Below are 26,022 nucleotides of genomic sequence, written 5' to 3' on the forward strand. Positions count from 1 at the left end.
CATTTAGGCAAGTAAAACTGCAAAACAAATTCAACATGAACATATTTTTCTTACTTAAGTAATCCGTTTTATAATGCGAAATCACTACGACTACCAAGTGCTATTATACATGTATACGCATATTAAATTTATAAGCCAAAATTTTAGTTGCTTGACAAGCAACAGTATTGAATCATGTGTACCACGCATGAAATAAGTCAAGTTAAAACGCAGCTTTTAGGCCAAAACGTCCCTAAAGTGACCTCAATACACAATACGCATACGTTCAATTTAACTATGGATGTAACAGAATGACCTTTACAATTTATCGCATCACTTTAGCTAGCATCTCGTATGTAAGTAACTGATGTTTCCTTGCAAACCCTGTAATTGAAGTCGAAGTAACCAATCGCAAATTGACTCTATACCGTTTAAAAATAATAAGCATTGAGTTTCAAAATGAGGTCTCTATATTTTGTATATTAGTATAAATCCAGGTTTTGCACCACACACACTTAGCATAGAATTGCTATAAAATACAATTGCAATATACGTATTTGCAAGTACAGTAGCAGAATCTTCTAGCTTACCTTAAACGGTTTAAAGTAATCTAATCCACGATCGATTATTACTTTCCAACCGTTGTTAAATCTAAAGAGTGTAATTAATATCGACTACTTAGATCTTGATAAAATGTCTCATTTAAGTTTATAATTACAACTGTAACTACAATTAGAAAGGTTGTCTGATAATGAATCAATCTACAGCTAGAATTAATAACAAATGATAACCATCAACACTGCTGAGAGTACGGATCGCCTAGAAAAGCTTACCTTATTTCCCTATTGTGTAAAGTGTCCGAAAAAGAATACATAAATGTTACGTTATGGCTCTGTAGGCTCATCCGTAATTCTTCCAGGTGTGTACATTGTGTATGTCTTTTGTCCTTCTACAAATGAATTCATGTATATGATCAAATTTAATACAGCCAAAGATAGCAGATAGTTTATAATTTTTGATGTTAATACCCGGTATATTATACCGTAATTATACCCTAATACAGCAATCATGTAACCAATCGTATAATCCAAAATTTTATGTTATAATCAAGAATCATACGCGTATAATCAATCGGTAACGTTAATTAATCAAGTATCAGTTATAACTAAATACATCGACAATTTTTTCATGAGAAACGTTAAAAGCATGCCATAGCAATAAAGATTGTAATATATTTACTAGAAATAGTTATGAAAGCTTCAGCTAAAGAAAACAACGACTAACCTCTAACTCTTGACCGGTTAGTAAAGTAATATTTTTGACTTTTGTCTTCCTTAATAACAGCTCAGAAATTCGTACTAGATTTCTCACCTAGGTAAATTGCACATGTTTGGATATGAGGTACTAAGCGTTATTAATATGATAAACAGTTTAGAGGATATTACTGTATACAATTTCAGCGTAGCCATTACTAAGAATTTTTTTTAATATTGAAATCAAAAAATATGAACTTTCACAGCTACTATTAATACTTAACAGTAATTCAACAAGAACGTAACGGAACATAGATATTACCATTGCCAAGGAGTAAACAATATACAGCATTTTCCATAACTATCTGCCTGTCTGCCTCGCATACTTAATACAGTAATATCGAAGCACTTTTTGCGTTTTTGATAAATCAAATGGTAAAATTATTATTTGTATAGTAAAGATCTTTAATGAGCATTTGCTTGCCTGTGGAAATAACGATAGAAGTGTCTTATTTTTGCTTTGATAATATACATTCAATCATTACCTAGTAGAAATTTCCTACTACTGCGATATTACAATATATCACTTGTTTGTGATCTGCAGTACCAAAATTATAATTACCTCTAGAAGCCCTTACAGACTTTCTAACAAACTCTAATTATCTAATTTTAATCATAAGCACAGAGTTTAAAAGTCACATTATAAGAATTATAGTAACGACATTTCTTACAAATGATAAGCTGATTGATATTATAAAATCTAGTTCCCTCCATTAAGGTGGTGCATGTTTAAATAAATCGAATACTGTACTACGTAATCCGTCAGAAAACCCAAAATGTTGCAATAAATATGATACGAACCCTATTCATATCGGAAAATTGTGATATAATAAACTATCTGTATTTACTTATGCAGGCTTAAAATTTAGCTACGTATATTATTACAAACAATAACGTTTACAGGACTAATCTATAGTAGATGGAAATCCGAAAAATTTTTTAACCTGATAAGAGTTTCTAATATAGGGGTCATCGATTTCCACCGATGTTACGCTGTCATCAAGGCACCTGTCGAAGATAGTGTCGTAGTCATAACCTGTTGATCCATCAGAGATTTTTTCCTGTGTCACTTGGCTTGAGTGTTTGTTTTTAGCTAATAGTTATAAATTCACAAACTAGAAATTAGTGCAACTTTTGGAAAATAAAGTGAAATAGTACTAAAATATAATCATAAAAATTATTAATCCGTAAAGCTTTATTGATTATATTATTAGAGTTAGCATGAGTCAGTTGGCTACTAATAAAGACTGCACCATATTCTACTATCATTATAATGTAATGTATTTCATACCAATATAGTGAGGTACAAGGATATTCTAAATAACACAGATGAATAGTAATATTTCGTTTCTACTTTGCTAAGAAATTGCTTATTAAATCTTATTTCTGACTATCTGTACGAAAACTATCGTTATAGTTGATAATGTAAATCGACAAGGTACAGTTTATTAGTGGAGATATTCAAAAACCCTAACCTACTATTACGATTACTCAATTAACTATAATAAAAATATTACCATAGTAATTAGAAGTATAGGTTATATACGTATTAAGTACTATCGAATTTTTCTATATTAGCAATTTGTGTACCTTTCTTCTGAGCGATAATTGATTTGACTTTCTCAGCACTATTCAAACACTTCTTCACCTTATCTCTAATGAATAGCTTTTGATGCTCATCTTTGGTATCTAAAAAGATTTTAGCATTATAAGAAAATTAGCATTGCTGATTGTTTTATGTAGCGGGATTTATACTAGCTCTGATAACCATAACTAATGCTGTAGATTACTTTTGCCATTGCAGAACTTTTAATCTTGTGATATGAAGGTTTAGTATATCATGTTTAAAATTATTTTTTTCCTTTAAAGTATGCCTCAAATTTGCACAAAGTTTCTTGCATTCATTTTGAATTATAGTATAACATGTAGATAATTTGACGGCAGCTACAACAGCAAGGTTAAAGTATACAATTTTCTTTCAAATTAAATTAGCTCAATAACATTGTAACTGTTGAGACTTGGTAAAAATGTGTAGAGTTACTCCTGCCTACAGGCCCTCTACCATATTTTTCCATATTGTTTAAGGTCAGCTATCTCTTCACGATATAAAACTGTAATAAAAACTTACGACATGAAAATTATGAGCAAAGACAATTTAATAATTAATATTTATTTGTGTTATTCAAGCCCAGTTTAGTGATCCATTTGAAGTAATGTTCGGTTAGATGGCCCAAAACCATGATGTCATCAGGTCCTATTCCTTTAGTACTGTATTCCCTGGTCCAACAGTAAACACTATGTACCAATTTTTGTCACTTTGTTATTATTCATGTTGCCTAACATTATCTATTCTGAACGAAACATAAATAACGATAACAAGCCATTGGAGAAAAAATAACGACGCCATAGTTTGTATGTTGACTTCAACATCGCTCATAATTTTCATGTCCTAACGTTAACGTTAACATTAGAATTCTATGTCGTAAATGGCTAGCCGATCTTTAACAGTAGGGAATTATTACACTTCAAACATAGTGGCATCCTCTAAGCAGCTATTCTTTCAAACCTTCCAAAATTTTCATCATTAACTCTATTCCATTCATATAATGCTGTAATGATGCCTCATAATCTTCCGATCGTTCACATTCCTCTGCCAACTGGCAGGTTCTTGAAGCTGTATTCATTTTATTAGTCATTTTGCACTCAAAACAGTTACGTCCTATGCTGTTAATACTTCATTGTCGATAATGATCAATCCAAGCTTATACTGAGATTGAAAAGTTGGATGAGATCAAATTTACTGCAGTGACCGTAATATGATAAGCAATTTAAGCGGATGAGGAAGGGCTGCCGCCGGTATTTCCCATTTGCTGCAAGTTATAGTCGTTCTGCGTAGAGGATGATGGAAAATTTCATAGTAACGGATAATTATAGACTGTAGCAATACTGTATGGGCGGTGCCCTTTACTACTCGTACGTGCTATACGTAGTGTCGTACACAGTGACTATAGGCTAGCCCCACAAGTTGGCCGACATTTGATTAAATATTTAAATTATACTAATTTATGCCTTTATTGATTGATATTATTATTGATGGGCTAGTTTGAATAATTTAAAAAATAATGAATTACATAATCGGTCAGTTTACACCATTTTACAGTATATAGTAGTATACTACAGTTGTTTATCAACATGCCAACTCGGAATGATTCTATACAAAACCTCACAACAGAAGATGCGATTTTGTTCGTAACCAGACAGACTTTAAATTTCAAAGTAATTGCTATACATAACAGATTTATAAACGTTAAGGAATTGCGGCAGATAAACGGCATAGTTGCCTAAAATATGTATAATATACAGTATATATAATATATACGCGTGTACTGTATAGTGTATAGGCGTATATCACCTGTGGGAAGGCAACTCACAATAAAAAGCGGGCTGTGCGCTTTCGGGATACTTTGCAGTGTCTAACTTTGTCTAGTGTGATTGAACTAGTGTCGCGAGCAAAAATGTAACGGTAATGCTCTAATATGCAATGAGAAAACAATCTTACTACGATAAAACTTTTCTATAAATCCTTATGACTGTTACTAAAATCAACATCCAGTTGTCGACAATTTACGATATACTGTAGTTGGACGTTTTTACTTTAAAAGTATGGGTATATAGAATTACTATACATTAAGAACTAAAGTTTTAAAATGTAGCTACTATGTATAGCATTAATTGGCCAATTTATTGTAAATACATGCAGAAGTGAATCGAAGTTTTGCGATTTAAAAATTAGCTACTTTAGGCCAAATAACATATTCGTATTACCTGTAAGTGTTTGCAGACTTTTAGCTTTCCGAATATTAATAACAACTATCAATTTACAGATTTACCTTATGAATATATATTGCATGTACTAAGAATGTACGATAGAATACGCGCATAAGTAAGCGTTCTCGTGATGTCGTTAGAACATTTTAAAGGAGCCTAGATCGTAGATGTCGTATATTTATTACTCCAGCATAAACTACTATTGATATTTTTTTTGTTACACGCTAGTGGAGAATATTGGTTGTGAGAATCCAATTTGATCATCGGCAACCGTCACGTAAAGCTTAAGACGTTAGCAATAATCATGCCCGATAACGAGTTGATAATAAATATATCTTACATCGCTACCACAGAAACTATCTTTGTAGCGATATAAGATAAATATTATTGGATAGCGTTACTTCCAAGATTTTTTAAACATTAATTTCCAAGGTATAACAAATAAAATCTAGTGATTTATTGTATCATATCAAAATGATAATGTTAATATATTGGTTGTCTTAGAATCAGTACTATAGGTGTGCCTAAAAGATAAGGTGGCTGACATACAGATAATGCGAATAACTTTAATCGAAAATGCGGATTAAGATGTGATCAATAATTTTCAATTTATTTTACAAGCAACTATTTTTGATAACAGATGGGAGTCAAGTAAAGATCTCTTACAAAACGTATTTATAAACTACAGATAACACCTATACAGTCCTTCATTTGTAAATATGTAGTCATCTTGTATTGTCGATATACTGCCTTAGATACGAGTTGTATAACAATCGCAAAAAATTTCAATTTTATTAAAATATTAATACATTAAAATTATCCAAAACTAGAATTTATAATCCAATTAAAACATATAGGTATTGAAACCATCACCGCGGCTACTTATCGCTCTTTCTGATGTGCGAAAACTTTGCCTAGCAAAATAGGTATACCTTTTATCATCGCTTGAATCAGAAGAACTACCCGATTCTACAATTTCATTTGCTTGTTTATCTTCGAAACGAGTACTTTTTTTCTCGCTATGTTTTTGCTTATTAGATACGCTCTTAAAATGTACAGCTGCTTCTTCGTAGTAATTACTAGATAATGGAAAGCATTTATCTTCTTCAACATCGTCTCTTCTACAAAGTTCGAGTAAGTTTAAATATTGTTAATAGATTAATTAGTAAATTGACCATAAAAAATTGAAAAATAATTTTGCTTCTGGGTAAAGGTAATACAAAGTACATTTATTTAATGTTTTAAGATTTAGTTGCTTAGCATATGCAATACTTATGCCATTAAAGCAATAAGTTCCCCAAATCGAGTTTTTCAATATACTTACATTTCATCATTGCAAAAGGCAACAACTAAAACTTTTCCAATACGTTTCACTACTTGTCCGGGTAAATACATGATCTCCACTGTAATGTCAATATGGATACGTTAATAATAATAATTTTTATTTTTCTTAGGAAATTAAGACATTAATATAATAATTTAATTTAATTTTAATCTCTGTAGTCTAATATAAAAAAGTGTCATATACTTCAATTTACCTGGATCGACGATTGCCAAAACATAATCACCTACATTCAACTTGCATTTCTTAGAAAGTTCGCCAAATATTGCATGTGCACTCTATAAAGGAATTGATTCGTTCAGAGTTGTATACTAGTAGTAGTCTTTAGTTAGCTATTACAATTAGCATGCTACTTCTCTATATTATCTATAACGAAAACATCAGACAGGATAAATAATTTTATTTTACCTGGACAGAAAATCCTTCTTCTGCCCATTGTATTAAATATTGTCGACCTAAGCTTGCTTTGGCGTGAACCCTCCCTAAATAACGCAATTTTTACAAAATTAAAACAAATGCTAGTTCAAATCACCTACCTTCTCGTCAGTAGATAAAAGGTGAGAAAATGCTAACCTAGGTGGTAGTAGCCATCTTTATCATTCCTTGCAACTACCGGTCGATTGATCCACTGATCCTCTTTTTCTTGAATATAGGCAACATCCCTTTCGAAGACACCATTACTAATATAATAGACTTCTTCACGAGGTAAATGAGCCTACAGAATCGTGCAATGTAAGTAAAGAATCAATGCTTGTATATCTACTCGTATAATTCGATAGGCTTTGTCAGATATTTCTTTAGGAAGAATACTGTATTTCAAGGCATCCCAAAGAATCACGATCAATATATTGTACATGTGATCTTGATATTATTAATAGTCTATGCTTACAAATGTTTATCCAACTTTTAGCATAAAGATATATAATCAAGATAGTTTAGTAAAATAATTACCTCTTTCAAGTCATAGAATCGAACGTGTACTGAGTAGTCAACGGCAACTGCGAGAATAACACCTAAATATAAAAGGATACAACCCTTAATTTGATCATAAATCCTATAGGACTCTGATAAGGCTCTCAACTTACCTGGAGCATAACTACTATTGTAGCTTGGATGTAAACCAATGATAGCATCTCCTGTCTGTCAGCAAGAGTCATACAGTATTTACACATACAAGTGCATTCATATATACATTCATATATAGACGTTGGCAGTATAGAATTCTAATTTTGCAAATATCAACACTTCGATACCTTTAGTTGTCTTTCATCATCATCATCATCTGATATAATGTCTATTCTACTTATAACTTCAGTATCACCAAATTCGTCTTGTACAACGTAGTGACCATTTTCTAAGTATTGCAGTATGGTACCTAATAAAAGTATTAACAATACTTTAAATTCCGGTAAAGAGATAAATTCATATAATTGGAATAAAAAAATGAATTAAGTTTAGCTATTGCTAAAAATGCATAATGTTGCTTTATATAAATACTGGATGTCTTATTATATCATGATCCAGTGAGTTTTTCATGATAGTGTTAGAATTACCATAACACCCTACATATACACTGTATATTATACAGATATAGTAAAATAAATGACAATAAGTGCAATTTTGTAGTCCCTAACTACTTATAATCTGCCTTCACCATATTGTATCGATAAAGTGTCACTAACAATATATTATGATATAACTTAACAATAGTAAGATTTCTTATGTTAACATGAGGCATAAAACTGCTTTAGATACTGAATAATGGGTTTCTTTCTAGATTCACACAATCTCCTTTACTTCTCGTAAGCAATGATAATATCGCAGCAACAACAAACTTGTAACATTGGAATAAAAATGTATGGTAAATATGAATTAAGCATTTGCACACTTACGTACACAAATACTTATTGATGACAGAAAATTCGTATTTTAGCTAAAATTATTTGCAAAATACTCCAGCAGATATACTACGATAATAGCAAAGTTGAGCAGAGTGCTAACATTTTCTAAATTATCGCACATAGAGAGTTAAGCACTATTACCTCTATAATACCATCCTTCTTCCGACCATCTTGAAAGAACTTCCTCTCCTGACTTTAGTATCGATTTACCGAACGGTTTCATGACTTCGGTTGGTGGTTTACGAGCTAAAACAACATTTATTTTATATAGTATGATAGTTTTAATACAAATAGATATTATTTTCAGCTAATAGAAACAATCTTACATAAAAGGAAACCACGGCCATTTTCATGTACAATAAGTGCAGGCTCTTCATGATCCATTATAACAATGTCGGCATCTTTAAATGAGGTTTCTTCTAAGGTATTGCCTGGTTCATCAACATCCTGACCGTCTACCTTTAGTGATTGTCCACTGCCATGTCTAGGGGCTCCTATCCACCCTTTCAAACTTTCGTTATCAGAATGTGCGGATTCAATAGTATCATTATGGTGACTATCCTGATCGTCAAGCGCTTTATTTTGCTGATCTGGCTCGGACTGATCTCCATCTAAATGCTGTTGATCTTGAAAGAAATCTTGATCTTGCGATAAATTCACATTATGATCTGATTTAAATTGGTCATTCTCGTCTGATTTCTGTTGATGGTCGAATCGATTATCGGTAGTATTTATATCATCATGATTGGATTCATTCTGCCTAGATATATTGTTATTATGTTCAAAACATTGATTTCCTTGTCCATCATGTACAGTATAAGTCGAATTCTGGGCTAACTTGTTCTCTAATCCACCTCTACTAGAATCTATGCTACCATCGCGTACATCATCTTGTTTGTCACCCTGCTGCATCTGGTATTCATCCCTATGATTATTCTTTAGTTGATGTGCTTGATTCGCATCGTTAAATTGCGTAGAAAGATTAAAGAAGCTATCATTCAGCTGATCAGTGTTACCATGATGATTATCCCTTGGTGTTTGAGTTTCAGTATCTTTAACAACAATATGACTAGTTGCAGCTGCATCACGTTGAACACTAGCAATATTTGTGTGTTCTAATTGCTGGCGCTGCAGATTATATAGTTCATTATATCGCTGTTGAAATTTCTGCTGTTCATCTAGTAATCGGTTTTGATGCTCTTGAAGTTGTTGCTGCAATTCGATTTGTTTGTTTTGATTTTCAACCAACTTTTCCTGCAGTTGATCATTTTTTGCTACTTTACTTTGTTCAATAAATGCTTCTAACTTCTCCATATAGACTATCTCTTGCTGTTGTATTCGGTTTTGGAAATCGTCCAACTTCGACTCGAAAGACTGAATATAAGGAGAATGATTTCTAGATTCATTATAAATATCTGTCAGATTGTTGTCATCATCTTTAGTATTTGATTTTTCGTTTTCTGCAAGATTAACAAGCGATGATGCATCACTTGTAGAAGAACTGGAATCGGATTCACTGCCGTCTCTATTTACAGAATGATGCTGAGGATCCGATAAATTTTTTACTGAGCTGCTTTTTCTTCCTGAATTACTCGAATTGCTTGAAGAAAGACTTCCAGTTCGTGATGAGCTTGCGGAGCTGCTAGATTTATCATTAGCAGATGTTCTTCCCTCATCAGCGTTGTCATCATGATTGTGAGGAATATTTTCATCATGATCGGCTCCCGATATTGCTATTGAGTCTGTAATGCAGTAGAAAGTTTATGTACGAGTACTTTTGAACGATATATGATTTCAGAAACGGCTGACAAATTATTGCATTTCTGATAATCATCGGGATATGGTAATGTGACTCATAAAATGAGAATAAGTTAAATATGGAATAATTCAGATCAAAACAAACTGATATTTCTCGATTATGGCTTCAAGAGTATCATTAACAAATTTTACTATAATACAATTAAAGTGCATATTTACCAGTTTTCCATTCAGATAAAGCATCACGTCCTCCGCCACTAATAGCAAAATAGTAAAATTAAATTACTGATAAATAAAAGGCCGTAAAATTATATTTTCAGTTGATGCTAAGTCATATAGATACTTATGATTTTCAATTACGGCTGTAAATCTCAATAACAAAGTAAAATAATTGATTCCAAAAAACCAATAGCCAGTAGAGTATATTTTAAATCTTTGGTTTACTATAAAGTTCTGTGTAGCCATTGTAGACTCTCACCGTAATAATGAATTTTACATATGCTACTACAAATATAACTATTACGATAAGGTGAATCAAAGCGTATCAAAGGTTATACAAGTATAGTGTAGAATCCTAATCATATAAGTTAATATACCGTACATCTTTAGAAATTTTATAATTATGCTTGTTGACTGTTTTAAAGTTTACGATGAGATAGTTTTGTTCATATATAATATAGATTCGGTATTCTACAACTTGGGTATTAACTATCAAGTTATCGATGTATTTAAGCGCAGTATTATAACAGATTCTTACGCTATAATACTTTCAAAATACAGCCTACTTAGATAAATCATAATACTACTAGTAAATATCACATCAAATACTTTGAACTCTGTCTGCTGTCCTAGTATTGAAGATTTCAATTTGCGGTTAATTGACAAGTTATCTTCCTGAACTTACCTAGACTGCCATTTACTAGATGATTCAAATCCGGTAATGTAACGGCATGTAAAAGCATAACGAGATTTTGCTATCTTAATTAAGGCGTTTCGAGGACCAGCCAACTACAATATGAGCAAAAGCATTGTTTAACTGTTTAAATTTTTGGAATTTAATGTAGGATAAACATCGTATTCAATTAGTATATATATTTAATTTTATTACGTACCTTTCTACCATTGTAGGCTACCACTGCGTAATATCGCATTTCGTTAGGAAGTTCTTTATTGGGGATACTTTGTACAATGCCTGGAATATACCTATATCGCTGTTGATCGGGTGCCAAGGTTCGTACTAAAACATAATCACTAATTTGTAAGAATGGATTTGGCTGAGCTCCACCAACAGAAATAATAAAACGTGTTGGAATAACTTGTATATCAAGGTTATCGAATTCAATTTCTGCTCTTCTTATACTCGATGACTGAATAACAGTGCCTGTATATAACACGAATAGAGATTGACTTATTCTAATTTGCAATACGGAGAATTATAAAGTTGGAGACTTGTACTGTATGTACTAATTACCTGCATAATAAAATCCATCAGAACTACTTCTTGCTACTACTCTTTGCCCTTTAACCATTGCGCTAACTTTAACTGGACGCTTTGTGTTCTAAACATTAAGGAACATTGCATGGCTTACGTAAAAGATAAGAAATAAAAATGTTCTAAATTTGCTAATCTAGATTAATGCTTGATGAGTTTACCAGTTTCGGTGCCTTATAAGGGCGTATATTCTGCTGAAAGTAGATATCAATATGCGCATATGTTAATAATATTCTCAATTTAGAATTAAAGCTATCGTTAATGATAACATTTACCTGATCATGATCCTTAGATTTCGAATTCTGTATTAAATTACGTAAGATTTTAAAGAAAAATTGATTTAGAATACGAAAAATGAACCTATAAAATATTACTGAATTACAATAAAGTAAAAACAGGTTAACTAATTATAATTATTAAAATTAAAATTTTGTTACTAAAACATTAAAGGTAACAACCTTTGCAGCAATTAATTTTAAATCTTTAGCTTGTTGTAGATAAATGTTAGCCTGTCTAATTTCTTCTTCAAGTAATTCAATATCTTCCAGACTGACAGGAAATTCTAATCTTTGCAGAGCTACCATCATGGATTCACGATATTCACCAAAACTTGGTGGATCATCAGAATGATAATCCTGGTAGCTATCCATTTTAAAAACATTTTTTAGACTACATCTTAATACGGTACTACTAATAAAATAATCAAAATTCTTCCAATTTAATATTTATATATTTCATTACTTTGATCTCTCAGTATCATCAATCGCTTCCCAAACCAATCCATTTAATTTTCTATAGTAAATATAATACAATAATTTCAGGAACTATAAGTATCGTTTAAAAATAAAAATTTCTAAAATGAATTTTTTAGCGGTACCCTAAATTAAGTAAATTATTTTACCTTTCATATAGATCAATAGCATTTAATAATCTTTTTTCATAACCATCCAAATCAACACCAAGTGGGTTTATTAATTTTAGCTCATTTGGCTTAACAGGATTTGCATGGAAAACGGTCATAACCTGTTAAAAAGAATATGGTTACCAACTATGAATGTGAAACTAATTACAGTAGATTAGGGAGCATACCAACAGATGTAACATGTACTCGAAAGCTCCAAAATAACATTAATAAACCCATTTGGGTTAGTAAGCAATATTTAAATACGCGTATACTAACTGAGAAAGTTCCCTACGCACCTCATCGAAGACCTTTGACATGACATCTTTATTAATTATAGGAATATGTTTTGGATTATGCCGAATGACACTAGGAGCTAGTGCATCGATTATAGTTAATTTCTTAGCTACCAAACCGTACTTGGAAATCCATCTAAAGAGAAAGAAACTCATGTTAGTCATGTATAATTCCATCCCACGAACGCTAATTGATCCTATGGAAATAAATATCTAGAACTTACTGTGATACTGTCAAAGTAGATGCACTAAATAGAGAAAAAATAGAATCACAGTACAAAAACGAGTAAGTTGACTTGCAAAAATAATTGAAAAAATTAACTTATTTAATAACCTAGATCTTCGTTTATTGTTTCTGTAACCATGCATTCTACGTTCTATGGAATGAGACCATTCAGGAAAAAATTATTATAAATAGTGAGAAATGTATAGAATGAATAAATGTATAGAATGAATAGTGGATATCATACCATTATCTCGTAATTTTTCCCGTTGCGCATTTAACATTTGCCTACTTTCTGGAAGAATCCAATCACTATCCTCCTTGTTTGCACGGTCTATACTGTATTGGGCGCGTAATTTGCTAGTTCTTGTTTGAGTAATTTCAGTCGAACTTTCCTTAACAATATTGCGTAAATTCCTTTTACTTGTCTGCTTTTGCGTTGATGATGTGTTATGGTCATTCTCAGCTGAGGCTGGTCTACTACTGTATAAATGAAATCAGAATAGAAAGTTAAAGCATTTCATCACTACTGCAACATCTAAATTTTGAAACAAGACATATAAGTATATGCATGGTACCTTGTCATCCTACTTTTGTGCTTATTATTCCATTCTAACTGAATACATTCATTTCGAATTCGTGTTAATCTTGCAAGATATTGTTCCCCAGCTTGAATCTCTTTACGAAGAAGACTTGTATCCTGACTCTATAATATTATTGGAATGAATATTCTTAGGGTTATTTAGTTAATATAGCAGTACTTAGAGATATTATTTGGAGGTATACTAGTTCATCCTTGTTTATAGTTGTACAGTTCATTGTAACTTTGAGTTGAAATTGCAGTTTACACTTATACTTTTAAATTCATAGCCGCATACTTTAAGGGAGCAACGTTATATTTAAAATCAACTTTAGGTTAGGATAAAATTAATGGTTACGGACTTTTGATAACTTGCTGTTATAATCCTATATCCGTACTTTCATAAAAACTTCTTGAAAAACATTTTCGGTTATAAGCTGTTCAAAACATTAACATGTAAGCGGTTTACTTTACCTCATAGCTCTTCAGCCCAGATTCATCTACTCGAACTTCGCCATCAAGGGTATAGTAATGGAATCTACATGAATGATAAAGTCATGTCGGAAATAATTACTGAATCTATATAGTGAAAAGATAAATTTTTTATGTACATTTATATCTCGTAATCAAGTCCTACCTTCCGCCAGTTTCGTAAGCCAATTTAGACAAGAATTCATTGGCGTCAGAGTCATTACAATTAAAGGAAATTGTATGTACTGGAATTGGTTTGTATAACTGAATTTGAGATAAGACTGTATCTGGAGGCTAAAATATTAAAATTAGAATAGATGAAATATTAATTATTAGGGATTAGATTGAATTTTTATGTTATTAATATTAGATTGTAGTTGCTATTTCCACAAATACTCTTATGAATTCTACCTGATCGGGTCGTCCATCCGTCAATAAATAGATGCCTTGCACACCAGGATCACCTAAAGCTAACTTTAGTGCAGCTAATGTATTGGTACTTCCACCAATAGCCAAGCCTTTAATCCACTGCCATGCATTTAATAGATTTTGGTCAGTCACATCAGCCATATTATCTCTCCACGCGGCAGCATTAGTACTAAATTTAATAATATTAAATTTCTTCTTTTTGATTAATTGCTCCTAAAAGGTAGTAAAACAGCATTAATACTTTTCAAATTCGACAAATTTAAATAAGACGATAATGTTAATTAATATTCTGACTGAATTTTTCGAGACTGCGCTAATAACGGCTACAAAATTACCTGCAATAATAAGTGTAACTTATCTTTGACTAAGGATATTCTTGGTCTCATAGAAGACGATGTATCCACAAGAATTGTAATTTGATCTTCAATAATCGTTCCAAAGAGTTCTCGACTTCCACGTAAAAGCCAGTCAATTCTAAAATTACAGAATGTAATCCTCATTTTTACTATTTAATTGAAATAGTTACGCTAATTAAACGTCAAGCGGATATATTCAGAAGTATTTGTGCAGTATATCTACTGTGATAGTATTTTGTTTTACCTTGTATTATACATTTTCAGAGCTGCTCTCATTTTTCTTTCATATTCTCTATAGATATCACCACTAACGTGTACATGAACAATGGTTCCATCTTTCCATCTAAAGAAATATTTCAGTGAGAAATTAATATTCCTTTGTGTTGAAGAAATAACTTAAATTTTAATCATAGCTTGATGGTACAATACTCATTTGGAGTACTAACTTAGCTCGAATTTTGTAACTTTCTTAAGAGTTACTTCGATGAAAGCTAATGTCTAAGTAAAAAGTTATACCTACCTCACGTGAACAAATCTGTCGCAGTACTTTGCGTTAATAAGTTTCGGACTTTTAACCTATTAATTATAAATGAATTACGGATGTTTGAGTTAATTTCAATACTGATTGTTGAGTTACGATAATAAATGTTCTAGTCTATTCATTTAACTATTCAAGTATTCATATGCTGCGATATACTGCTCTATCTAAAAGGCTGTCAATTTTTCAAAGTAAGATATCTATCAAGAGCAATGTTACCGTAGGATTAATATAATTATATCAAAAAGATCAGTTTGTTTCCTGTAGAATTTCAGCCTAATGGACATGTCTTATTTCATGCAATGAAGCTCTGACTGTGCGATATAAGTTGGCTATGAGAGTTTTTAGTTATATGGAAAAACTATTAGCGTGTAATATCTAAAATTCTAAAACAGAGCAATCGATTATATCGAATAGCGACGTATCCTAACGTTGGTATCAGTATCTTTTCTTGAAGACAAACAAAGTAATCCAAATAAGCGATTACGAATAAAAGTATCAAGACGTTTATGGACTAGAATAAGGACTTCATTGTATAGTAAAGAAAAAGCCTTTAAAGTAATGAATTTCGTTTTTGCGTTGCGCTTTTAATTTTTTAAAGGCAACTATCACCCTATTCGTGACTAAATGAATTATTAACGCAATGAATAAATTCATATGTTGGATGGACATGGGTGCATTATAAGTAGTAAATAAAATTAAATACAGAATAGTGAGAGGCACAGTCAAGTCATTAATCAAATAGCACGAAGGATTATTTGTATAATTTACCGCGTCACCCGAGCCTTCTTCTTCCGGTGGTTTTTGAATATTTTCTACTCCATCACAATGCTTAAAAGCGACTTTCGATAGAAAATCGTAAAATGAGAGTCCTTTAATCACTAATCCTTGTCTCTAAAAAGTTCAATAACAGAAATGATATAAATGATATAATAAGTTTGTAAGTTTCATGTATTTAGGAATAACATTCACATTCGTCCACTTCAAGTTTTATAATTTAAACGTTTCAATAAATGTTACAGTTGTAAATCGCATCAATAATATACGAAATAAGCATACGCGTAGATATATGTAGTCTATATATGACGCAATTATTTTATCTTTGCAACATAGCTACCGTTTTGTCTTCATATAACTTTACAAAATTTGACATTTAGTAAAGATTGCTAGGTGCACTAACCTTGAGATATTCAACTGAACTAATTACATCTTCATCGTCGCATTGTTGCTCAGAGTTAGTTTCAATTAGCTTAACAGGAACGTTTTGGTTATCATCGACTTTTTGGTCAGACATCAAGCGAGTCATTATTTTAGGATCCTTGACTTCATGTTGCAAGGCTTGAATCTCAGCCAAAACATGACGTGCTTGTTCCAGTTCTTCCCAAATTACTAGTATATCTTCGCGAATTTCCATATCTTTTCTATTTCCATTGGGTTCACGATTATAGAGTGGGTTTCGGGTCGATTTTATCGAAGAATCGCTCTGATTAGACTGCCTTCTTTGCCTTAATGATAGCGATTCCATTAAACTGTCGAAGCTTCTATCACAGTCTAGAAAATTGTGAAAGCTTTGAAAAATATTCGTTGGTTAGTTAGCTAACGAAGGTTTCTATCTTTCATAAAACCTTCAATCGCTGTTTTATATTAAACAATAGACAATAATGTTAACACAACTAGTCAAATTTTATAACAATAGCATGAAAGCTCATTATTCATAGTGAGAAGTAAAGAAGTAGCTCCTTCTGCATCTAAACTAACTTTTCTATTTAAATGTTACATTAACTGTGTCAATCAATAAGTTATTGATACAAATTCACCAGGACTTTAAATTGACTTTATACTAGCTTAACTACTACAAGAAATAAGAATAAGTTTTGTTTAAAAATTTTGTATTAACAGAACGGGATATTGTCATAAGGAAATGATGCCATCAAAAATAGTAAGTACGACATTACTTTTTCCATCACTTTAACAACTAAAATATGCTAAATTATTAACCAACTATAGGGATACGACATCAGAAAATCTAATAAACCAGTTAGGAATTAATTTCACTGTTTGATTGTTTACACACAATTATATTTTGGTAAAGTTGTAGAAGAGTGTAATTTTACGACGTACGTTAATTCGTAGTTTGATAGGACTACTAATACTTGTAGCTAACTTACTTTCCAGACATAGATGCTGCAAATTCTTTATAGAATTTAACAGATTCTGTATCGTGACAATTATATGCCACAACATGTATTGGTTTACCACGGTTTGATATCTAAAAATAAAATAAATCATTTCAATTTCAACAGTTACACCCGAATCTTGCAAGCTCTCATCTTCATAACCATAAAAGATGAACAATTCTTAAATTTATAAAACTATTCTTAATTTGACCGTAACTAACAATTCAAGATAGTCGAGTCTAAAGGTAACTATTTCATATTGCTAATTTAAGGGTACGTTGATACTCTGCATTAAAACGTATTATGGCAAGTCCTTCAATTAAATCTGTCTTTTATTTATAGATCGATATGATTCTTACCTTCGTTTTCAGTATCTCTTTAGCGGCATCGTAAGATTTATTAAAAGCTACCAAGTAAATAGCTTCCAGCTGATCGTCTGATAATGCGGTAAGAATGGCTTCAGCTGTACTGGTAGGTGTTGTACTAGGATTGTGTGGCATCTTCCGAATCCATTCTAGTGATTGTTCGATTGATGAAGCATTGACTTCAAGAACTGATTGCTGCCAGCACTGAACCATATCGGAACTCCTTTATAGGATTTTATTAAAAGGTATCAAAATACTTTCTGATGGTAATAGTGTGAGATGTATTTGTATGATGAAATGCGCAACTTACCTGATGATATTATATTTAGTTACATGCGTAAGCTGTTCGTGGACAACTAATTCAATTAAAGCTTTAACGTCATCAAATTCGTCTGCAATCTCCGCATTTCCATCAATAATGATTATAATACGACTTTCATGAATTACTCCAAATATACAGCGACTGAAAATGAGGCATTAGAATCATTACATAGTATTATTACGTTTCATTCTGTTAATCCTGTCTTATTTACTAATCCAATTAAAAATTTTTAATTAAGAAATATGACTCTTAGTCAGGATATTTTGTAAAATATATATCATCTGTTAAGCCAAACTAGTGTCAGCATGGCACATCAAATTATTCGAACAAGTCGAAGTTGTTTTTTACCTTCCTGAAGTTAGCCATTCTAGTCGCTGCTTAAATAAGTTGACCACCTTAAGAATTACCTTCTCTACGGATTGTAGCTTTTGCAGACTTGCAGAAATCTAAGTTATATAATATTAAAATATGTAAGTTGCTGAGAAAATATTTCTATAATATTGAAATAAATGCAAATCAAAAATCTAGTCGAAGCGATCTCATTACTGTAGATACATTGCGCACAGTCTTATATTGTAATAGAAAGACAAAGCAATCGCTTACATTATATATGATGCCATTTTTACTAGGATATTGGACGAATAGCCCCTGAGAGTATTTTGAACGTATCGGCTTTTTAAGAGCATCAACATAATCTAAAATGAAAGATAAAAGAATATAGGGACGTCAGGGAAATTTATATTTATTGGCATGCCAATTAATCAACTGAATTAATAATTTTCTGTCTTATATCTTCAAATGGAGGTAATACACAGTGAAATAATAGATTTATAAAGTGAAAATTAATATAACTTGCCATCAACATGTTTAAATCCGATTGTTGGAAGAATCTGCTCCATGGTTAGTTTCTTAACCGATAAGCCATGACGCTGATAACAAATAATAATTTCAAAATTCTCAGTTTTACTGATAGCATTATTACTTTGATAGCTATCACATTTCATACATTGTACAGTAAAAACAGCTACCCTGTATGTATTACACTTATAATGTATAAATAAGTTCGTAAATGATTTGCCTTATCTATTACAAAATAATTTTTACTAGGGTGTATAAAATATCGCTAGGATTGACACACTGATATAACCTCTATTTATTACCTTTAGCCATACTAACGAAGAGCATTGTATACAAGCATCAGTAAGCCAATCTGTTCTGGTAGATTCGATTCCCCATCGCCTAAAGCGCATGGAGGTCTTGCTAATATCTGAATTGAGTGCCATTGTTTAGAATGAGTAATCTATAGAGATAGAAGTAGATATGGTCAGGTGATAGATAACTGTTAGTGTTATTAATGACCAGATCGACTAATAAATAAAGATGAAGTTTAGATAAGTAAATGTCCGAACTCTTTAAAGCTTGAAATCTAATTAAAACTTCTACCGCAACTTCAGAGTTAAGAATTACAAAATGATATGAATCAGTAACTATGATATCCTTCGTTACTACAGTATTACTCTTTGAGTTTTATTGCTGTGGAATAATATTTATAAAGAGGCGATCGTTTCGATTGAAATGTTAGTTTATGATATTATTTATGATAAAGACGGGATTTGATTACATATTAAGGTTGTGACAAATTGCCGGTCAATATAGCCCATTAGCTGGAATTCGTGTTTTAGCATTACGCGTAAAACATGTTGCCATACATCACTTTACAATTACTATGGTGTGCCGGCAATAAAGATATATTCTTATGTACTGTACGTATTAGATAATTCGGACAGATATATAATGTGTCATAATTACTATCACTACAAAAATATGCCTAATACATTAATTCTGCTATTAAGTAAGCTGTAGTGCAATACTCACATTAGTTCAAGATAGATAAAGTTGCACCTTTTACCGTTGACGTATTGAATCTGTTATTGAAGTATCTAAACGATTCATTACCAAAACCGCTAGTCACAATTTACAATTCTTGCAACTTTAAAGAATTGGATATTGCTTCCTTTTTAGTATGAAATCCTATAAGCTATTAGAAAGTTTTAGAAAGTCATGCAATCTTATGAACTGCTAAATTCAAACAAACTTGATTGATTTTGATTGATTGATGTAAGCATGTTTATAAGCTTACTGTACGTATGCTTGATGTCTTGGATAGTAAACCGGTAAATGATTCAAGTCTTACTCCTCTGATAGCCAATTTTGTTACTGTAGCATCACTATATTATAATATGAAGTACGTTAATGGTTGTAAAGATAAACCAATGGCGTAATATTCGTACAAGAATGCGTACCTCAATTATATCAATTTATGTACGAGTAAGCAGATGATAAAGGTGCGATATACGCACAGTATTTTATAAGGTTTAGATGCTAGCAGTACTTCTCTTACTATACCAACGCCTCGGTACGTAAACTACTTTACGCTTTTGACCGTAACATATCGATACACGTATACTGTATATATGTACAATAACAAAATGCAGCGTAGTAACAAGTAAAGACTTTACACTTAAGCGCGATAATAACATAATATAATTTAACTTTTCTGGATTCTACACCTGGTAAGCATCTAGTTAGTGGTTACTAATAGCAACAGAAATCTGTCGTTTCTCTGTTTCGGACATCCAGGTTTTCGGACAGCACAGTACAGTACAGAATCAATCCGCTTCCGTTTGGCCAATGGCCATACAGTACAGTACCAGTGTACAGTACAGCTCACAGTACTTTATACTGTAGCTTACAATACTATACAGCGTGAACCAGTTCGAATCAGAGTACTTTTTAAAGGTGCGCTAAAATCACAACTATCTGTACAGTACAGAGGGTGGACGGGCTAATACTGTATGTAGGATTTTTGTGAAAACGGAATGCATAAAAATTTTGTTATAACAGATTTCATATCAGTCGATGGAGAAAGAGTTAAATTTACACGAATCCGTACTGTACAGTACTGTATATGATATACAGTACTGTACCTTTTCCACAAGCTTCTACGAAATTGGAAATTCTTCGTCACTTCAGTACTTTACTTAACCTACTTTATGTACTGCACACTGTACAGTACACTATACAGTACTGTACTGTACGTGCATCTCACGTACCGTACAGTACAATGTACTGTACAATATACAGTATGTACTGCCCATTGGTAGAGCACAGTAAACAGTAGTACAGTACTGTAGTACGCTATACAGTACTGTACTGCACAGTGTACAGTGTACAGTAGTACTGTTAAAGTAAAGTATCTGCGGTCTTTTCAATACTGCAAAGTTGCATCTCGGATGTACAGGACATTGTACAGTATGTATGCAAATTTACATTCATAAATATCTTTATAAACATGATTCTTCCTTGTCAGCTCTACTGAAAGCGAAGTACTTGATTTACTACTGTAATTAAATTAAATACCATGCAGTATTACCATTGATTCATTGGCTAAAACGGCGAAGACATGGAATTTATATCTGGAAATAAGATTGAAAGCGACCGACAGCAAGTGCGAGCTGCTCGTCAACAAATTTTAGAGAAGGTACAGTAAGCAGTACTGTAGACTATAATGCCATACTATCTGTCCGTCATCATAATTTCACCAAATATTGCAAGGAACTATGATGTGCAGTGTGATGAAGTACGTTATTATTCAATGTAAGCTCGATATTTCAGTGGTCTTCTTCCTACAGTTTCCTGTAAACTTGGACGTCAAATAGCAAAGACTTCGCAAAATACTGTATATTACAATCTCTGTTTTGCTAAGCTACAGCTAGTGTAGTTATGATAAAGGAGGTAGGCTGATACGAGATTGTTCAGTGAACGAATTTCTTGTACACTAGAATCATATAGTTTCGCGTTGTTACATTACAATTGTATTACCTTTTGCCTTATTTTGCATTTTATTGCATAGTCTATGAACACACAAGTGTTCATGTCATGGATTTGTCTACTTCTGCATGGCAAATTCTTGATGTAATACGAGTTAACTCAGTTAATAGATGAAATAGTTTGATCCTAACTATGGTTAAAATTCTAAGGTCTTGAGATTGATTGTATGCATATTAATTAACTGTTGCAGATTAGTTTAAATGTTGTATAACATACACATCACAGATATCCACCTATACAGTAAACGTATATTGCACCTCACATCGTTCATGCATGAGAATGAATGATTATAATGCACTCGTACGTACATGTACTGTACAAGATCTGCCTAATCATTTTGCAACAGGGCTAGATGATGTTATCAGTTCGAAAATAGGAATGCAAGATTAGTACATTACTTCAAAGACTAAATAGAACATGATGTCGTTGTTTATAATTTCTTATGAGGTACAAATACCATCATTATCATTAATTATAATTTCTTATGTTCGCCTGTAATCTAATTAGAAAATAATTGAGATGACTAGATTGCACTTTCTTGATGGCATGATAGGCAAAAAGGGACTTTTTTAGAAAACAGCAAATTGAAGAACGAAAACGGCAACGTGGTGACGATGTATGGATACTGCCATCCATCGATAAGAGAATAAAAGATGACTCAGGGGTGCGTACGTAATAAATACTAACTATATCCATTTTGGCATCATTAGGGTTCAATGCAGAAGAAAATAGGACATAGGATTTTAGCAATTTTTGTGATTAAGCAACTCTTGTAGCTGTGTCTCTACTTTTGCAATTGTTACGATGTCGATGGACTGATTCTTTGCAATTCATACATTAGCGCTTCCTGTCAATACTTTTATATAGTAAACAAAGATTTTCTCTAAAACTAGATCATATTAGACTGTCTCACAGACAATGATAGAGTAGGACGTACTAATACAATATCTATGATTGGATGATTTACCCCAATCTATTAGGATATAAATGAAAGGAAGAAAAAGAAGAGTAAGAAAAGCAAGAAATCGAAACATAAAAAGGTTCTTTAATGCTTTTCCCGATTACTACAATATTTCTAGAAATTATATTATTCTAAAAGTCCATTACATTGTTTTAGTCTAAACGTAAAGCACATCATGAAAGATCAATGAAGCAAATCCCAGATTCTGTATGTAATCAAGCGTTACTACCTGCTACGAGTGCTAAGATTATGGAACTGTCAGTGACTACTAAAAATAGTAGTCTCTGTATTATATGATGAATTTGTAGAAACTTGGGTGTTAATCAGAATGCAGCATAAACTTGTAGCGTGAAACTTTAGGATATCCTACATTGATTGATTATTTTATCATTTTTCATGTAGGATGAAGAATCTAACGAGGATAGTGATAGTCAATGGGTGGAGAAGCTAGTTGATGACAACAAAGGCCAATCAGTGACTGACAGTCAGCAGCAGTCTGGAGGCCTAGCCAAAGTGAGTTCTCGTAACATTGTGATCCAATGATTAGTTCGTAATAGTTATAAATTTGCTAAGATTATTTCATTGGTAATAGTACAGTATATTAGTTACATCATGTTTTACATTAAAAATTACTATAGAACATAATACCATTAATATACCAAAAAGTATGAACTTTTCAGCGGTAATGACAGTCATCACATTTTAATTGGCTTACATCCACTTGCCAACGCTTGTTAATTAAACTAGTACTTTGTACAAAAGATTAATTTGTTCTCCTTTTATTTTTCTTAGAGAGACGATTGGATGCTTCATTCGCACCTATTTGATGACATAAGTCAAAGGTCTAAAGAACGAGATATACTTAAACCTATCAAAGAAGATAAAAAGGAGACTGCACAATCTGATCTGGTAAACAATTAGACCTTAAGTTATTATAATGTCTTTTCTTTCGTATTTTGTTTCGCTCGTAGTATCTATCACGCACTAATAAAGTTTGTAACCATTTAGCCTGGTCAGCATCCTAAGGAATTGAATCCGTACTGGAAAAACAATGGTACCGGCCTACCTGAGGACAATGTAAAGGTTATTGACAGCTTCAATTTACAATTGTATGACTGTAGTCATAATAGCAGTACTTATTTTCCATGTCGCTAAGACTTTAAGAAAAGAAGAATATAAAAATAATGATGTAGCTTTTGTCGATTAGGAGATACCAAATTTTTCCCGTAACCGTCCAGAATCTAGTAGCGTTAAGAAGGACAATGTAGTCGCTGATCGTCTACAATTAGCAAAGGATCGCTGGAAGCTTGCCAAACTTCAAAAGGAAGATACTTCTGCTACATCCGTGGCTGAGAAGAATAATTCTAAGACTGCAAAAAAATTTTCTCGTCCTGGAACTTCTCCCGCGTCACTCCCGCAACAGATGACATCTAAGAGGCATGGCTGGATGAAGCAAGGACATACAGAATACACCAACGAGAGCGAAAATACCTTGCATTCTAAAGAATCTGCAGAAGATCTGAGTAGGCTTGAGTTTACTGATACTTTAAACCATGTCGATAAGCAAGAATCGATAACGGATGAACCGAGTTCTTCCGACAGTGAATGCTGCAGTTCATATGATGAAGCAGAAGAAAAATCAACCGTAAAAATTGCAACTACTGACGATCTTAATGTGATTAGCTCTAAGATTTTTAGAGCAGAGTTGATGGGAGACATGGTTAGATTATACATTAAGGTCTCTACAAATGATTGAAATTATAGTTATTTTTAGTGTGCTACATTTAATTTCAGGAACTTGCAAATAAATTGAAGCATCAATTGGAGACTGCAAGGCTTGCCAAAGATGACCATCAGATGCGACTAGTAGTTACTAAACCTAAGTCCGGCAACAACGCAGATAAAACTGCTGAGAGTACATCCAAGGAGAATGTCATTTATCTTAGTCGGAAAAACGCTTCTGGGATGGAAATTCCTCTAAAAAATCCAAATAACCCAAACTATGGCAAGCTCGATCATCGTCGAAAGAAGGTTCTACTAATGTATAATTAGTTGACTATTTTAAAGTTCTATTTGCGTGCACCTACTTAGAAATTGGTATTAGATGTTAAACCAGAGACTGCTAGGGACTATTAAGAAAAAGAAAGAGAGGAGGGAAAGCGGTTGTTCACTATATAAAAAATGTGAAGGCCGGTTATTTGGCTGATCATTTTAACTGCATCGTATATCTACAACGGTACACTTTACTGTCTGTAATTGACACCCAAATTAGCTATTGGGTTGGTTTTGTGCAGTATGGTATACGATCTCGTTTGTACCACGTAGTAGAATGGCCGGAAAAATGATAGGCCTCCACATTATTTTACTCTGAAGGCCGCTTTCTGTCCGTTTCTTTCTTTCTTTTTAGTAGTCTCTATCGAAATTATACCAAATATTTTTCACTAATGTACTTGAGTAGAATCATTTAAACCGTATGGTATCTTGCACTGTACTACACTTCTACTTTACTTAGAGTTGGAAATAGTTTTAAGTTTTATAAGATTACTTACGGCTTACCTGAATCTCATTGACGATACCTTTCTATTGTCTAATACAGATCAAGACACACTCTCTCGCTGGTGATCGTGAGCGATACTTTGCCGATGATGATAAGCATGATCTTAAAGCTCTTGTTAGTGCATGCATGATAATTTGCGTATTCGAATAGTAAAATTATACCTGTAATAATTTCGAATATTATATGGTATATTTATGGTTAATTAGTTTCAACATGAGAAGGAAGGAAACTCGTTGGATTACAACAATGTGTTATCCCGCCTATCTAATAAGGTAATTTTCCCCCTTCGCTCTAAAATAATAATGGTAGCGTCATAAAGTTCAAGCTTTCTGTAATAATTTG

The 26,022-nt window shown here is 32.4% G+C and overlaps 2 protein-coding genes across 2 annotated transcripts; both read right to left on the reverse strand.

Moving 5' to 3' along the window:
* Positions 1 to 293: 293 nt before the first annotated feature.
* TRIADDRAFT_63941 (uncharacterized protein) lies at positions 294 to 3,988 on the reverse strand (the record flags this gene model as incomplete). Its single annotated transcript, XM_002112784.1, has 7 exons — positions 294 to 401; positions 570 to 630; positions 813 to 928; positions 1,264 to 1,350; positions 2,237 to 2,385; positions 2,883 to 2,981; positions 3,859 to 3,988. The coding sequence occupies 7 exons, from the start codon at positions 3,986 to 3,988 to the stop codon at positions 318 to 320; spliced, it is 726 nt and encodes a 241-aa protein (XP_002112820.1). The 3' UTR covers positions 294 to 317.
* Positions 3,989 to 5,964: 1,976 nt separating this feature from the next.
* Positions 5,965 to 19,554, reverse strand: TRIADDRAFT_56355 (uncharacterized protein; the record flags this gene model as incomplete). The annotated part of the gene is made up of 35 exons (XM_002112785.1): positions 5,965 to 6,241; positions 6,445 to 6,523; positions 6,659 to 6,740; positions 6,871 to 6,944; positions 7,036 to 7,177; positions 7,414 to 7,475; positions 7,548 to 7,602; positions 7,716 to 7,837; positions 8,505 to 8,609; positions 8,690 to 10,105; positions 10,341 to 10,378; positions 11,026 to 11,129; positions 11,234 to 11,502; positions 11,593 to 11,680; positions 11,889 to 11,915; positions 12,072 to 12,255; positions 12,355 to 12,405; positions 12,515 to 12,636; positions 12,814 to 13,007; positions 13,281 to 13,516; positions 13,612 to 13,739; positions 14,088 to 14,151; positions 14,251 to 14,378; positions 14,496 to 14,726; positions 14,849 to 14,987; positions 15,114 to 15,212; positions 15,390 to 15,445; positions 16,179 to 16,301; positions 16,588 to 16,975; positions 17,576 to 17,676; positions 17,944 to 18,172; positions 18,260 to 18,412; positions 18,620 to 18,717; positions 18,875 to 18,966; positions 19,419 to 19,554. The coding sequence occupies 35 exons, from the start codon at positions 19,552 to 19,554 to the stop codon at positions 5,965 to 5,967; spliced, it is 5,892 nt and encodes a 1,963-aa protein (XP_002112821.1).
* Positions 19,555 to 26,022: the final 6,468 nt, after the last annotated feature.

The sequence above is a fragment of the Trichoplax adhaerens genome, genomic scaffold, assembly GCF_000150275.1.
Source record: "Trichoplax adhaerens TRIADscaffold_5 genomic scaffold, whole genome shotgun sequence".
In the NCBI taxonomy this organism is placed as follows: Eukaryota; Metazoa; Placozoa; class Uniplacotomia; order Trichoplacea; family Trichoplacidae; genus Trichoplax; species Trichoplax adhaerens.